Source organism: Pleurodeles waltl, chromosome 1_2 (assembly GCF_031143425.1).
Source record: "Pleurodeles waltl isolate 20211129_DDA chromosome 1_2, aPleWal1.hap1.20221129, whole genome shotgun sequence".
Classification (NCBI taxonomy): domain Eukaryota; kingdom Metazoa; phylum Chordata; class Amphibia; order Caudata; family Salamandridae; genus Pleurodeles; species Pleurodeles waltl.
Window position 1 is genome coordinate 491,545,223 of NC_090437.1, and position 16,902 is coordinate 491,562,124.

Genomic DNA, 16,902 nt, shown 5'->3' on the forward strand with positions numbered 1-16,902 from the left:
CACAAGGCAGTGCTGCGCTGCCCTGCGTTAGTTTCTGGTTGTTTTTTTCTTTACAAAGTCATGCAAAAACTATCCTGTGAGGCTTTTTCCTCTTTGCATGTGTGCTGCATCATATATGCAAAGAGGAAATGATGAGGAGAAATAAAGATATTATCCTTGTTACGCCAGTCTCAGGTTGACTAACTGGGTTGGTGCAAACCTATGTTTACAGATCTTTGTGAATATGAGTTTGCATCAAAACACATGGACGGATGCACAGGAACCTCAAAGCATCACCCATGTAATGCCTACATGATTCAAGGTAACGCAAGGTAGAGCAATGTGTTGCTTTGTGTGTTTTTTTTTTTTTTTTTTTTTTTTTTTTTTTTTTACACAGTCACACAAACAGGATTTGTGTAGCACTGTAAAACCCAAAATTGATTTTGCGTCAGGGTTGTGCCAGAAAAGTGAGGCAACCCCGACACACAATCTGGACCTCAACTTATATATTTTTTTTTTTTAACTCTGCCACAAAGAAATTGGCAGCACGGAAAAATATGGCAGTAAATCTGTTGTGCTTCATTGGTTACAAAGTCTGAATTTTAAAATATCTTAGGGGGTTATGGCACCTGCTACACAGAACTTGTGTTTCTAGTAAATCTGAGGGGATAATAATAATGGTAAGATAACTCTGGTGGTTAACACATTTGCTGGAACGATCTGTGTTTTGCCTTGTCCCTGTTTTGACTCAGATTAGAATACAGGGATAATGCGTCTTCTGCAAAGCATATCAAGTAACATGCAGATAACATTTATGTAGAGAGGTAAGTAGGTTACTGCTTTTACCACAGAGACCCTTTTGTTACTTGCAGTTGCATTGTAATCACTCTAATATAGCACAGTGAGCTATGAATATGTGAGTCTTACACCTTGTAACCCTCGCTATCGTATGTAACATATCCTGCACATTGTTTTACAGACTTGTATGATTTATCGTCAAAATAATGTGTATGTGTTATGTAGAGCGCTCTGACACCCTGCATTGGGATGAATAGAGCTAGAAAAAAAATACTGGTAATACTGGTATTTAAATTGTTATTTTGTACTGGGACAGAGTAACATCTGACATTCTTACAGTGCATGCATATCTATTATATAGGGGGTCTGAACAAAGTTGAAATTGTGCCTCTGAAGTGCTAACGAGCTCTGTGCTTTTGTTTCCCTTCAACAGCCTTTATATCTAGATGTGAGGCTAAAGTCCGCTCCCAGCGTGAATATTCGAACAAAAGGAGGCCAAATGGCCCCTTAAATTGGGCTCTGGTTATGGCCCAGCTGGAGTCTGAAATGACAAAGCCCCCTCCCCACCTGCATGTTGTTGCTCAAAATGAAACCAGAAAATGATCAGGCATTGTTGAGTGTGTCCCGGTGTTTGAAAATTACACCAGGACGAATTCAGCATATTATACCATGGATACAACTTCTTGGCAGGGTAGACGGCATCCACCCTATGAAAATAGTGGGTGAACGCCGTCCACCTGCGTGTACCCCCGACTTGTGCCCTGCTTGTACTTATGAAACCCAAATGTGTTGAAGTATTTTTTTGAATAAGACAACAAAAAAATGTGCAAATGGACACTATGACGAGTCTAGATTTGTCGCTGGCACAACATTATTATAATATAGCTCGCACAGGGCCACGGCGGAAATACCCTAGACAATTGAAATAGTGTAGAGCAAGTGGGTTTTTTATATAATTGCATCACACATTTTTTTCACATTCAAAATATTGGAAATTTGAGGTCCATATAAATTATTTTTACTTAATTTATTTTATGTGGGTATCAAGAAACTCTGACATGGTTATGGACCTATCTTAGATTCCAAAGAAAAACATACATTTGAATCCTTTTCATAGCCTGAAAAAAGGCCAATGAATCAGCCCCATAGGAGCCTCACTTGGGACCACACTCGTCTAGGTGAAAAAACACTATCGTTCAAACCCAGGCTTCCCGCCCTACTCTGAGTGGTCCAGATGGCAAGGCCAAGACTTCAGATTTCGAGTAGCCACCCTAACAGAGATACTTTCTCACTTCAACACCTTCAGCCAGTGCACAAATATATGCACTGAAAAGGCACTGTCAAGGCCCAGGAGAGTCAGGTACAAGTATTTGTTCTACAGAGTCCAGTCCTGAGCCAAGGGTTGTCATGAGACTATAAACCCAAAGTAGTGCTTTAAATAAATACAGAGTACCAGCCGTTATGTATTTCATTTAAAATACTGACCCATGTCACAGATATTGCACCTCAGGAACCTAGCTTGTCGGCCCATCTACCACTGAAGCTCTGTTTCACCAATCTGCACACATTTGAAGCCTCCTGTTCTGTTACACTGCCTTTTCTGTTATTCTTTCTCTCTAAAGTCAATGTTTTTAAAAGTTTGACTAGTGTTGCCAATGTAGAAGAATAATTTCTTTAAAAGTTTAACACACTGAAATATATGGCTGCTCCTTTTTCTTTGCTTCTACCTCTTTTGACCCCCTCATTCTCCAGGCTAAATGTCACAAAGGTGCCCCTTTGTGGCTTGTTTGGTGCTATAAAAGGTTAGGTAAACACACTAGAAAGAGTTGCATCTCTAGGGTATCACAGCCAGTCTGCAGGAATGAGGCAAAAACACTCCCAAGATGGTGGACTTGTTGTGTCCTCTCTCCTGCAGAGAAAGGCCTGGGAGGGCTGCTGTGACACCTGACATACATCCACTACACTGTAAACCAAAACACGTAAGTAAAAGACAATGTCATTTGGACTTCAAAGTTAAATTGAGGGCTCATGTGCCTTATCTCTTTATGGCACATTTGACGATTAATACAGTATTTCAATTTAATCTCATTTGAAAGCTTTTCATATCTTAGTTTTTAACCCCATAATAGTGGCCCCACTCTTTTAGGCTTCTACTTCAATGCTTTTAGTGTATTTTTATAACTCAGCTGCTATGTTTTGCTCCTGATACTGGTTGCTCCTGTAAATAGATCAATACTTCTGGTGCACTTGAGTGTACTCTCCTAGCTCCCTCCTCTCTACAGCTGGGGGAGGCATCACACAAGGCAGGTTCTGCTGGTTACTTTGCTATCTTCTGCTGTCATAGCCATCATCCGCCCTTGTCCCCAGTCGCTGGTCGAGCATGTGGGTGGGAAGTTGCCTGAGTCGGCTTTCAAGTGAGCAACTAGGCTAGACACTCTTTCTTCAGCAAGATATGGGCCACTGTTCTTCGTCTCCAGGGGTCTGTCCCAGTTTTTGCAGGTGCTGAAATAAAGGAATTTCCTCACAGACAGCTGGAGTCTGCTAGTCCCCAAGGCGGACACCCTCGCTGTTGGCTCTCTAGAGAATTTTCTGTACTATCCAAGACTTTATTTCGCACAAGTGTCTGCTTCTGCAGCTGTTCGTGCTGTCTGCTACCAGTAGAGGGCTGGATGGCTTTGATTTGCACAGGATTTAACTTAAATTGGGGGGGCTGAGTCTGTGAAAGTGCTGCTTCACTTCATAGACTCCAAGCTACGCACTCAATGGTGAGTTCGTAATTTAACACTTGCAAGTGACACATTTAAAGAGTTTTAAGGTTAGCCTTTCAAATACATTAAGTTTAAAAAATACATTTTGAATGGTCCCTCTTTGTATCCCAAAATGTCCTAATTTGCCATTTTAATGTTGGGACGTGTCAGCTGCTCATGCCCACATCATCCCCACGTGCCTTACTGCTTTGTATTGGCTTTCTCACATTCTCAACAGGTGTGCCTAAAATGATGGAATGGGAAAGTGGTGTTAACGCGTCCCTTTATGATAAATTATTACACATTGGGACTCGTTTTAGGCCAATGAATCTTTTGACCCTGTTGAGAGACACCTTAGGACGAGATAGCTAATCAACATGTCAATCAATAATATCATCAATATTTATTACCACAATGCACTTTACTTTGGTAATGACATTTAGTTAAACTCCAGACACCACCATGACCTTTCAGTCATGAATAACCCCACCAATTTAGTATGAATTTTATGATATTTATTCCCTATTTGTTACAATACTACTAGCAAGTTTATTAATCTCAAAACCAAGAAACACAATAGCATAATCACAATATGGCAACTCTGATAAGATTTCATCAAAGCAAGAATCACAAACATTAAAATATAGCGCGGCGTGAACATAGACTATCATTAGCAGAGTATATCAGCGCATTGTTCAACAAAGCATAGTTTAGTGAACCCCTTTCAACTAACCTCTAATTAGCATTGGCATGTTGGGCTTCATGCAAAACAATTTTGTAACACCAATTTGGAAAACATCTAACTATGGCTCCTGTCAAAAGAAAAGCAGTTGGTACCTAGAAAGGAAAGCAAACAGACAATCACAATTCCATTGTCATATAGTTACCCTCCAAGTTTGGTCAGCACTCAGGTTCTGTCTTCGTCTTCAAAAATGGGGCACTTCCCTCATAAGGAGGTAAAGTGTAAATGGGCAATCTAAGGACAGAATGGTTTTAAGAACCAAACAGAAAAGTCTCTATGCAGAGTGACAAAGTGTCTGGGTCATAGCAAATAGCATCAGCATCTCCCCCTCTCCTACTCTCCTGCTCCCTAAAGTCTAATTTACTTCCTGGTGACAAGGTTTTTATCCCTTTTTCGTGGTACATTCCCCTAAAATTTAATTGGATGAGGGGTTGCACCCCACTATCTTTAACCAATTAAAAACACATTAGCTCATCAAATTTGTTATCCCATAACAGTTCTCACGTATTTTATTGGTTCTTATGATTGACGTCTTTAACAGGTGGAATGTCCGGTATGATTTCATCGTCTTGTGGTCCTTTGCACATCTTCGGTCAGTGGCTCCATTGTCCGTACTGGTTTAGGCGACCTTGTACATCATGTTAATCTACACTGTTGCATTCAGCTAAAAATGTTACTATAGGCAGGGTGAATTTCATGAGAACGGATCTACTACAGTTACATTCAGCTTCTAGCTCTTGGGGAAAAAAAAACAAGAGTTCATGTCCTTTAGCAAGTCAGCACACTGCACGTTAGAAAAATACATTTAATATGAGAGTCAGGCAGCCAGGCCTCGACTCATGCTAACTGAGGCCTACTGCTTTATTAGCAAGAATCTAATACATTTAGCCTTTCAACATTAATGTAAATCACAATTTAATAAAACATTTCACCATTATTAGTTAATTTCATTAGTCCCCGTATACATTGGCGGGCACTCCCCGTGGTCACATTTCAAGTGCACGTTTTAGCAAAACATGTTAATACAGTTTCTACGCGGCATTATTATACATTAGTTCAAAAACATTTAATGTTAATATAGATTATATAAGCTACCCTCTCTCAGTGGTAAAGCTATTTAATAGCTCTTTGTGCTTCCGGTGCCATATATTCTGGCTCACAACATATGGAGAATGTGTTTTTCGCTGTCTTATCTTGTGAACACCTTCACCCAGTGTGACTCATGACTTGTATTTCTCATGCCCACCATCTTATTATGCCGCTCCCTGTATCCAATTTACTTCTGTAATTCTTTAAATTCTTTAATGCATGTTGTTTTACTCTCTATTCTGTCACTTGAGCTTGGGTGTCCTGAGCCTGAAGGCTCAGCTTTTAAGCCTTACATGTGAGTGTACACCCCCGCACACACCCCCACGCACATTCACAATCTCTCTCTCTCTCCATGTAAACGTGTGTAACGCTGCAATAAAAGCAGCTTCCAGTTGCACCATCAGGTGACATGGTATCCCCAGGTTGATGGTGGTAGAGAGCCTCTGGACTCAAAGCAGGCGGGGCACAAAAAAAGTTAACTTTAGAATGTAAGGAGGGAATGTCACTCCGTTTGTTGCCGAAAATGTGTGCAGGACGCTTCATAAAGATTCTAAAATGTGGTCTATTTTCAGGATTTTGGCAGCCCAGCTAAAAAGTCAAAGACTAATGGAAGAGCGGTAAATATTTTTTCTTATTAACTTGTTTATAAATGTGTGCCTCAAAAAACGGAAAACTTAACAACAGTGCTCCATCAACTACGGCAAAATCATAAAAGCCGGACTGCTCTAACCCCATTGATGCTGGTTGTAAAATGGTCGTTTTAAACCTTGCTAGCTTAAATGTATGGTGTATACAGCTTTAAAGAGTGCAGTAAAAGCTTTTAAAAGCCAGTAAGTGCAAAGAAATGAGGGAGCTGCAGGACACATTTCCTTTTCAGCTGTGAAAAAAAGTCCTCTTTAATAACTGTGGAAGAGTTAGTTGATTATCCACCTCATTTGTTTAAGTAAGATCTGAGCATTTTTATAATTCACATACTGAAAAAATGTAGAATGTCTGTTACTTCTTAAATAATAGAAGTTAGAGGGAAGTTGGGGGAATCCCTCAATTATCATTCAGGAAACAAAGTACTAAATCAATTTGGCAGTGTCTATTCTCAGGTTTACAACACCCTACAAGAATCTCACTTCTCGATGCGTCTCAGAGAGAGAAAAAATAATGTGCGGCATCCTTATAAACTGCTAGTCTGAAATAACCAAGGAATTCATGTGTGGTGCAGGGAGTGTTTGCCACAGATGTATATAATATTGTGTAATAAGTGATTACCTCATGGGAGCAGCCCCAAGTGGGGTTCGATCCTCAATTAAGACCACTGCCCTGTCTCACTTCATTGGTGTTCACTATTATTTATGCTGGTACAAGTGACAACCCCTGTGCATCGATACACGCATATTTGTGAAATAAAAGCTGCAGCCGCATTCTCTTATGCCATTATATGGATTTGGCAATCCATCAATTGGGGTGTGCACATTTGATTTCTAGAAGAGGTCTCATTGTTTAAGTATACGTCGTTCGACAGGTTTACACTAGTATGCTTCTGTTACAAAAAGCTCATATATGATCAAGTCGTACTTGTATGAAATCGATTATGTATTTCTCGTTTCATCAAACATAGTTTAACTATTCTGGTATGAAAGTATTATGAAATATAGGAGACTCCGAAGGAAGCCTACAGAGATGAATGCAACGCTCCAATTGTGGTCGCCAGAAAATGATTCAATGTGTCAGATGTTCTCTCCGCACTTTGAGACCATTAGTATCATTTTGTGGTTTTGTGCACTCTTGTAATCTGTTTGCACTGCTGCGTCCGTGCTGCAACTGCTTGGTGTGCTAGTGAAGCTTGATGACAGCGTTTTAACATTCAAATGCCAAAAGTATTGCTGTTGTGAATGTTTGTTAAATCAGGTGGGTACTTTTCCCTTTGTAACTTAGTGGTGCATCGCTGATAAGGAGAGATCGTGGCCTCACTCAGTCCTGTCTTTTCATCTCCATTAGCATCTCCAACACCATTTTCAAAATTGCCTATAACAGTCTCTGTGGTCCCCTCATGTGATTCCTATTGAACGTGAGCATCAGTACATTTTTATAGAAATCTTAACATGTTTATTCTCATTGTGGAACCCTAAGGTACGCTAGACTTCTAAAGAGCTTACATTGTATGCATGGTTAGTTACTGTGCTTTTATTACAAGAATGTCCTCCATAGCAGGTCCAGAATGTACCGATCCTTCTCAGATGGTTAGGATAACCACTGTGTACATGATCTCAGTCTAGAGTCATTGTATTTAAATTGATTCTGTCTGAAAATCCTAAAAATTGATCATCGATTCAGTCCTGCTGGGCTTACATAGAACAGCCCTGCTCATTACGTGCTACTGCCTATAGATTCAGTCAGTCAGTCACCCCAGACTGGCATGTTTAGGGAACTGCTAATGCATTGTTTAGAATCCATAGGATTTGAGAGTGAAGATTGAATTAGGAGTTTCGGTGGAAGGGTAAAGAGACAAGGAGAAATTTGGTTTTGTTTGGCTTTACTTTTATATGGCATTTGAGATTTTACGCAGTTAACAAAAGCTTTGGCCACAAAAGGAAGTCCAGTGGTGGGGCAATAGTTGTTCAGGTATGCAAGGTCATTTTGGATGTCACCGATTTCCAGGATAAATACCTTAAGAGTGGGAGACCTTCATAGGGTTATCCTATTGGGTGACGGTGAGGTAGCTGCCAGGGTGGGTGGGACACGGTCAGTGAACTGGCTATAGGTTTATAGTTACAAGATGTTGTGAAGTCTTGGGATGGGATCAAAAGTCTTCCTCACATTTAGTTGAAGGGGGTTTAGTATGGGTTTAAATAGCATGTTAGTGGATTGTTTGACTAGATCACAGAGTGGTTTGGGGCAGTCTCCCATGGAATAAAGTAGAGCCCTCATGGAAGAGGATTTGGTTTCGCCCTAAATATGCATATTCGGATTGTCAGTATTAAGGGGAATGTGCAGGTTTAAGCCGAAAGTTGCTGTTAAATCTATGTTCATTTTTCTTTTTTCCATATCTCAAAGAGCCATGTGAAAAAAATGATTTCCCCAGAATACTCTTCCTGAATGTAGGGTAATTGTTTGCAATTTCAGACGCTTACTGTGCAGCCTATGCCTAGTTGATTTAGACAGAACGTTAGAATTGCATATGTGCGTTGGAAAATCTTTTGCAAGAATTTGTGCAGACCCAGTCATTTATACCTTTATAGGTGTTCACATTATTTGTGTGTCCCAATCCCTTGGCATTTTATTGTTACCCACTTCTATTTCCGTGTGTGCCATTTGTGACCATTGGCAACATCGCATATCTTTCAGTTTTAAGCAGCCTCTACTTGTGAAAAAAATCCATGGATCCTGATCCTAGTTTTATCAACAGGAAACCAAGGAGTTGCCCAACAGCTCCGATCTGTGAAAGTGGGCCGCATAACCCTGCTAGATAGACTGGGAAAGGGAGATTATTGAGAATATGTGATCCGCCAACATGCCGAAGGATAGTTTCTTGTTTATTAAAAGCAGGTAACATCAGAATTCGTGTCAGAGCTATCCATACAGGACAGAGGGATATTCTCATCAACTAGAAGAAAATTAATGACATGTTTGCATTGTACAATAAAGCCCATATACACTCCCTCCTGACGTAGATATGAGCTGCTTGCAGGGGTAGTTAAAAACAACAAGCATGCCAAGAATTGTTAAAATGCAGTTCTAAACGCTCAATAACTGTGATCCAGCTGGCGATAGATCAGATGGCAAGGGGTAAAATGCCAGGGAAATATGGGTTCGCTCTTGATTTTAATGCAGTCTATAAGGGTAAACTCTCACCCTGGCTCTTGTCAGCCTACGAGATCACAAAACAGAATGGGATGTTACTGAATTTAGTGAGGGATGAACAAATAGTGTTTTTCCTTAAACAAGGGAAAGATCCTTTAGATGTTTGCTGTTACCACCCCTATGCTAGGAAAGATATTGACCAATCGGTTGCTGCCAGTGTAGGAAGCTGGCCTGGTGTGTGGTAAACACCTATGGTGTTTGCACCTTATACCAGGTCCAGGCAACCCCTGTTAGGGAGACAGTGTCTAGGAGTGTAAAGCACTTGCAATACCACAGTAGTCACACAGTAACTTATCACACTTGAAAGTCTCCCTACTGGGGGTAAGTACACAGTGTGTATATATATAAATATTTATATATAGATAGCTAGCTATATACACATATAGCTAGCTATCTATATATACAGTAATTATTAGAAATTAGCGTATAGAAACAAGAAGCATTGGCAAGAAATAAAATAAAATAGCTAGGGGCCTATAGGGCTCAAAACCATATACTAAAGTAGTGGAGTGTGAAGTGAAGTCCCCCACCCAAGGATGGGGAATAGTTAGAAGGGAGCTGGGAGAACTCTGGACCCCCAGAGGTGAGTACATAGGCAACAAGGAGAGCAGAGGTAAGTTACCTGGTCTTCCCAAAGACTAGCAAAGGACTTGGAAAAGGAATATTGCAAGACCAGGGCCATTCGAGTGGAACCCAACAGTGGATTCCAGAAGAAGAGGATCTGCAAAAGAATTGGACAGAGTCCAGACCCTGCAGGATCCTGGTAGGGCAGGAGCTACTACCCACCCTTTTGTGGATGAAGATCCGGGTTGACGGGGGAAGATAAAGATCAGCTGTGGAGCCCAGGAGCTGCAGAGAAGCCCTTGGAGTCATGCAGATGATGTCCCACGCCGGTCGCAGATGGTCAGTAGGACCACCAGCAAGTCTTGGCAAATGCAAATCTGAGCAGAAGAGGACCAGTAAGGTCCAGGGGACTCGACCCTTCGAGGGGAGTCTGGGCTGACCCTCTGCAGTTCGAAGAACCAGCAAAAGCGGTCACATCCCCCACAGGCAAGCCACTGGCAGCAGGCACAGTAATTTGCAGTGAGGCACAGTCAGCACACCTGGAGAGGAGTCCCACGTCGCTAGAGCAGCAGAGTTGAGACTGTCCTTGCAAGGGTGAAGTGCTAGGTGCCGGGGCTACTTGGAGCCTGAAGATTCCTTTGAGTAGGAGTCAACAAGCTTAGGTTGCTGCAAGAGTAGCGATGCACAGGAGTACTGTCCTGTAAGGAGAGGCACAGGCTCACTGTCTCTCAAGATGAACAGAGGGCAGAGAGGACCACTCAAGACCCCCCACCTGTGTTGGAGGATCACACAGGTCCTGTGGAGAGCAGATCCCAGCAGCTGGACGTTGTTGCCTTAGGGTGCGGATGCAGGGGAGTGACTCATTCACTCCAAGGGAGATTCCTTCTTGCTTCTGTGGTGCAGCTAGTCTTGCCACCCCCAGAGGATGCACAGTCATGGAAATGTTGCAATTGCTGGCAGCAGCCAGAGAAACAATGTTGCAAGGCAAGGCGGTCTTGGGAGTTGCAGGCTTGTTTGGTTCTTGTGAAGTTCAGCAGCAGTTCAAGTGGCCAGGAGCAGCAGAGGTCGATGCAGAGGAGTCCTGGTGGAGTCTTGCATGCCGAATCTGGGGACCCACCCACTCCGAAGACCCTAAATAGCCCTAATAGGGGCCTTGGTCACTCTGCAGGGTGACCACCTGTCAGATGGGGTCACTGACATCAGTAACCTCCCCTGACCTCCCAGATACTCCCAGGGGCCTCTGTACATCTTGTTTCCAAGATTACAGAGTCAAGTGGCCACCTGGAGGAACTCTGGGCTTCACTCCGTGGCGATGGAGAAGGGGTGGTCACTCTCCTTTATTTTATGTGCTTTCGTACCAGAGAAGGGACCGGGGGTCCCTGGACTGGTGCAAACTGCATTATGATAGGAGTGGACCAAATGTGCCCTTCAAAGCAAGCAGGCGGTGTGGGGAGGCTACCCCTCCCCAGCCTTGTAATACCTATTTCCAAGGGAAAGGGTGTTGCCTCCCTCTCCCACAGGAAATCTTTTGTTCTGCCTTCCGCTACTTGAGCTGGTCAAGCAGCAGGAAGGCAGAAACCTGTCTGAGGGGCTGCAGCAGTGTGGGCTGCCTGCAAACCCTGAAAGAATGGTAGGAGCAATACTGGGGGTGCTCCTCTAAGGAGACCCCAGAGTGCATGAAATCATGCCACTAACACTGGCATCAGTTTTGTGGGTATGATTTTGACATGTTTGCTACCAAACCTGTATAGGTTCGGAGTTACCATCATGTAGCTGGACCACAGGCAAGAGACCTGTGGCTAGTACACAAGTAAAATGGCTTCCCCACACTTACAAAGTCCAGTGCATTGAAATTGGAGTTCGTAGGGGCCCCTCTGCTCGTGCAGGGGTGCCCACACACAGAGAAACCTGCACCTTACCCTCTTGGCTAGGAGAGCCTACCATTGGGGTGCAGGAGTGACCTGGTGCAGTGACAGCAGTGAAAGGGTGCTTGCATCTTTTCTCATAGTCTGCAATGGCAGGCCTGCAGACACAGTTTGCATGTGCTCTCATGGGTGGCATAATACATGCTGCAGCCCCTGGGGAGCCCTGGTGTACCAGTGCCCTGGGTACCTAAGTACCATATACTGTGGACTTACAGGGGTACACCAGTATGCTAGTTGTGGGGTGTAGAGGTTACCAAAGCAACCACATTTAGAGGAGAGAGCACAATCACTGGGGTCCTGGTTAGCAGGATCCCAGTTAAAATAGTCTAAGCACACAGATAGACAAAAAGTGGGAGTAACCATGCAAAAGAGTGACTTTTCTACAGCTTGGTTGGTTGCCTTCCTTATATGGAATAAAATTAGCAAAGTTTGCAACTAGTTCTTTTTGCGTTCCCTGGATAACAAAGAAATACTTGCGCAAAATCTGACTATTGGGGAAAAACTCGAGCTGCTGAAACTTGTCTTTCAAATATATTCAGAGGAGTGGGGTAAATTCCCAAATAACTGACCAGCAGGCTTACCTGATGTTGTGGTGCTATCAAATAAATAGTGGTGAAACATCAGCGCCCTAATTGCCACATAGGGCCCGATTTTAGGATTTAGTGGACTGTTTACTGTGTCACAAACTTGACTGATATCCTGCCTGCTGTATTACAAGTGCTTTATATCAAATGGCACTTGTATCCGTCACATTTGTGATAGCATAACCTGTCAGCTGAACTGTAAATCAAGTCTAAAGTCTGTTACACTAGGTGTTATAAATAAGTCTATCAAGCTTAAAAACAATTCATCCAAAGTTTAAAGTTTTAAACACTTGAACACTTAATTCACCCACTTTCTACAAGCTGCACTCAGCTGCCTACCTTCTTTAATCTCTGCCACACCAAAGGCTATCGACAAACAGCAAGCCAGTTGAAAAATGAAAGGTGCCCAAAGACTACTTGGGCCCACCTTCACCCCTCTTTTGCGGTTCCTGGCTTTTCTCTCTGATGTCTTGGTTTCACACACCTGAACCAGGCATTCTTGAGGGAATCACAAAACATTCTCTCATCGTTGATGTGGGCAATGGCAGGACAAGGGCAGCTTTATGCGGGGCACAAAGCACTTACCAAGGGAGATTTGAGGGCCTCAAGCTATGATTTATATGAAGTAGCAGCCCAATTGTAATGACCAGTGACAGGGGTTGGTATTATGGCCATCCCAGAGCGGGGGAATGCTCTGACAACTACAGGGAGCACACAGTTAGACTAGTTAATGGGCAAAACTCTAGTTATGTGATACTGCACAAGCTCATGACGGTAGCAAAACACTACTGGAAGACATTCGTTCAAGTACACCCTTATATTCCCCAAACATACCAGTCTGTACTCCCCAAAAGTTAAGTGCATACACACTTTCAATTACTAAACCACTGGAGGTCTATTTAGTGACTTTGTATGACATGTTCAAGCACGCTCTGATATGCTCGTTCGATAAAATCAGAGGAGCATGGTGTGGGGCCAGGGAAATTTCTAACATGTAATGTAACACTGAGATCATCGTCCCGCAATGGGTGATAAGAGCACCTGAGCCGTATTACATTTCATCTTAAATCATGGCCATAGTAGGAAAGCAGTCCCACTCCTGTACACTTCTGTTAGCACAAATTACACCTTGATATGCTGAACTTAAAGGGAGGTAGGAAGCATGTACTGGACAGGTTTTGCGATACAACTGGGACACAGTGCTTGAATTATATGAGACCAGCCTCGAGAAGCTTTAGATTGAAAGCGCGCTGTATACTTATCTTCACCAGGTCTCCCAGACCCTGAAGCACATAGTACAGAATTACTCGGATGCTATGACAAATTGCTCTAGTTGTATGCTATTAGAAGCAGATTTTTACCACATGGTGTGGCAATGCCCGGCAGTGCTGGCGTTTATAGCTTAGCTTGCTGAAAGTTCAGCAGATCAGGATCAACTGACATGTCTATTGGGCCCATGCCGGAACGAAGAAAACTTTACAGACTTGGTGCTCAGACTGACAAAGAAGTGCATCGACATGTTGTGGAAGGTGCCATCAGCCCTCACTATGAACTGTTGGTTGGGTGATTAAGGAGATGGTCCTAAACTCTGAGGTAGAGAAAATGAAGGGAACATGACCTAAATACATACTTTGGACTTGGGACACGTTCATCACTACACTGCAGGCCACATGAGATGAGAGGCTCCAGTAGTGTCAAAACGTAGCTTCTCACATGTTACATGTACTAAGATGGAACAGTGTTATAAGAAATTGTCAGAAATGACTGATTGACTTATCAAAACCTAGATAATATTGAACACCGCGAAATAGGAAGGGTTTGTCTGGTCAACCCCCTGTACAATGCAATACAACACAAGGTAGAAAAATATGATGTTGCATGGTATAACCTTGCATGGTATAACCTTCAGGACTAGAGTAATGTTAATACAAAGGCACACCATACTCACCCAGGGTGTATTTGCTGTAATAGCATGTATCAAAACTTGATAAAAAATATCACTGTGGGGACAAAGAAAGGTTAAGGAAATCCGAGCTCATAGTGAGGTAACAAAAACTGAGTTTATCTGTAGGTCAGTTCGTGTGTTTCTTTAAACATATTTTACTTGCTGTGAATGTAAAAACTCTTCCAATAGCAGCACCTTTTAACTGTTTGCGTGCACTTTGTGGATAGTATCCCAAACATACAACAAAATCTTCTTGATATGTAGAGGAAAGTAAAAATGATAGTTGCAGTCAGAGAAAATAACGATTTGAACATTTTCTAATTTCAGAAGGTGTTTAACATGGTTGTAGAAGTTCCCCGCTGGACAAATGCGAAAATGGAGGTGATGTATAGTTTGATTGCTTAAGAAATTAATTTTGACGAGGAAAAGTGTTCACCCATTTTTTACTGTTTACTTTTGCATGTTTTGTGCTTCTTTGCTCTTGCATCTGTTGGAGAAACTGAATGTCTATTCTCAAAATAGTCTTATACAGGTTTGCTCATCTTATGTTATTTTGCAATTGATTGTCCATATGTCATGTATACGTCATATAATAGTCCTTATAGTGAATAGACTCCCTTCAGAAATACTATTAACTGACTTTGTCAGTACTTAAATGCAGGTTGGTTGAATTTCAAGAGACATTTGTCACTGTTAGGCACTGTATTTTATAAACAAATACCCGAAAGCCTCTAAAGTGATTGCTCTGATTACCATAATATTTGATATTGGAAAATAATGGTTGCCTTCCTTACATGAAATAAAATTAGCAAAGTTTGCAACTAGTTATTTTTTTCGTTCCCTGGAGAGCAAAGAAATACTTGACCAAAATCGGACTATTGGGGAAAAACTCGAGCAGCTGAAACTTGTCTTTCAAATATATTTAGAGGAGTGGGGTAAATTCCCAAAGAACTGACCAGCGGGCTTACCTGATGTTGTGGTGCTAGCCAATAAATAGTCACTGATCCTATGGTAAAACATCAGCGCCCTAATTGCCACATAGGGCCCGATTTTAGGATTTAGTGGACTGTTTACTGTGTCACAAACTTGACGGATATCCTGCCTGCTGTATTACAAGTGCGTTATATCCAATGGCACTTGTATCCGTCACATTTGTGATAGCATAACCTGTCAGCTGAACTGTAAATCAAGTCTAAAGTCCGTTACACTAGGTGTTATAAATAAGTCTATCAAGCTTAAAAACAATTCATCCAAAGTTTAAAGTTTTGAACACTTAATTCACCCACTTTCTACAAGCTGCACTCAGCTGCCTACCTTCTTTAATCTCTGCCACACCAAAGGCTATCAACAAACAGCAAGCCAGTTGAAAAATAAATGGTGCCCAAAGACTACTTGGGCCCACCATCACCCCTCTTTTGCTGTTCCTGGCGTTTGTCTCTGATGTCTTGGTTTCACACACCTGAGCCATGCTCCCAACAACTAGTACTGCTACTTGTGGGACTTGGCTTCCCAGGGACGGTAAAAAAGAGGTCTCTGCAGTGGTGTGGTCTTGCAGTGAAGCAATGCTAGATGTGGTTTTGAAGCAGGACACCAAGGTCGCAGAAACTGGAGACACTGAAGACATTTACAAATGATGGAGTTGCCGAAGGTCGGGTACAATAGCTGCAGACCACAATCACATAATGGAGGGGCACAAGTGTGCTTGGCTGTTATGCGGTGTCCTTCTGATGGGTGTGGAGGAACACCTCCTTCCCAGGGAACATTCAATCATTGATCAATTGGGGATCAATAATGTTGTGAGAACATGATTTGGGGGACTGGGAATGCGGTTGGGGTTATACTTCAGTGAGTATGACACTTTTTTCTTTGCTGGTAATTCTACCCTTGAATTTTCCACAGCCCATCTCTGAGAGAATATTTGCTCACATGTAAAATTGCATCATACAGTTGTAATTTTATGTGGGTGTTTTAAGGGCAAATGTAGGATTTGTGGATAACAAAGTTGGATTGTCCATCATTTAAAAAACGAGTAAATGAAACTTGATGCATAGTGTGGAGGAAATGAATTCCGAATTGGTGGATTATTAGAGATCAGAAAAATGTATCTGTACCTCATTTGTGTACAAACATTGCAGCAGTTGTGTTAAACTGGCTTCAGGAATATATATTGGGTACCGGGCGAAGACTGTTAAGCACAATACTACAAGTTAGCATTTACCAGAATTATACCTCGTTCCCTAGGGAACAAACTGTGTACTTCCATATTGAGTTTCAGTTTAAAAAAACTTAACCGGAGAGCAAATCCTCTTAAGCTAAAATATTTTAGTCAAAGATAATAAAACAGTTACACTTCAATGAATCTATTCTTTCAGAAACGTTCCCACTGAATAGCCAGCTTGGGAGCCTTTAATAAAAGCAAAAAATTGAAAGCACGGCATACGGCATGGTACACCTTAACATTGACAACAGCAGTGTTTTTTCAGGTGTCAGCATATTTTAAACAGACACCTAATATATACTACAATAAATCAGCAATATTCAATATCAAATCACACTTACTTTATTGACTGTAGCGTCCCCCATTTTATTGTATTGTGCCTTAGTGAAAGACTTAATCTTGGTTTAGGCAAGAGTCGTCTTCGGTAAGGTGTGGGTGAAAAGTGAATTAATAAAT

At 42.0% G+C, this 16,902-nt stretch overlaps 1 protein-coding gene across 2 annotated transcripts in view; it reads left to right on the plus strand.

Annotated features, from left to right (window-relative positions):
• PPA2 (inorganic pyrophosphatase 2) overlaps window positions 1-16,902 on the plus strand; it is a 344,063-nt gene that overhangs the window by 92,072 nt on the left and 235,089 nt on the right. Inside the window, exons 3-4 of one of the 2 annotated variants that reach the window (XM_069241374.1) lie at window positions 5,928-5,972; window positions 14,556-14,609. In XM_069241374.1, coding sequence (XP_069097475.1) covers window positions 5,928-5,972; window positions 14,556-14,609 — 99 coding nt within the window. The remainder of the gene's footprint in view (window positions 1-5,927; window positions 5,973-14,555; window positions 14,610-16,902) is intronic. The other variant, XM_069241383.1, reaches the window with a different exon arrangement.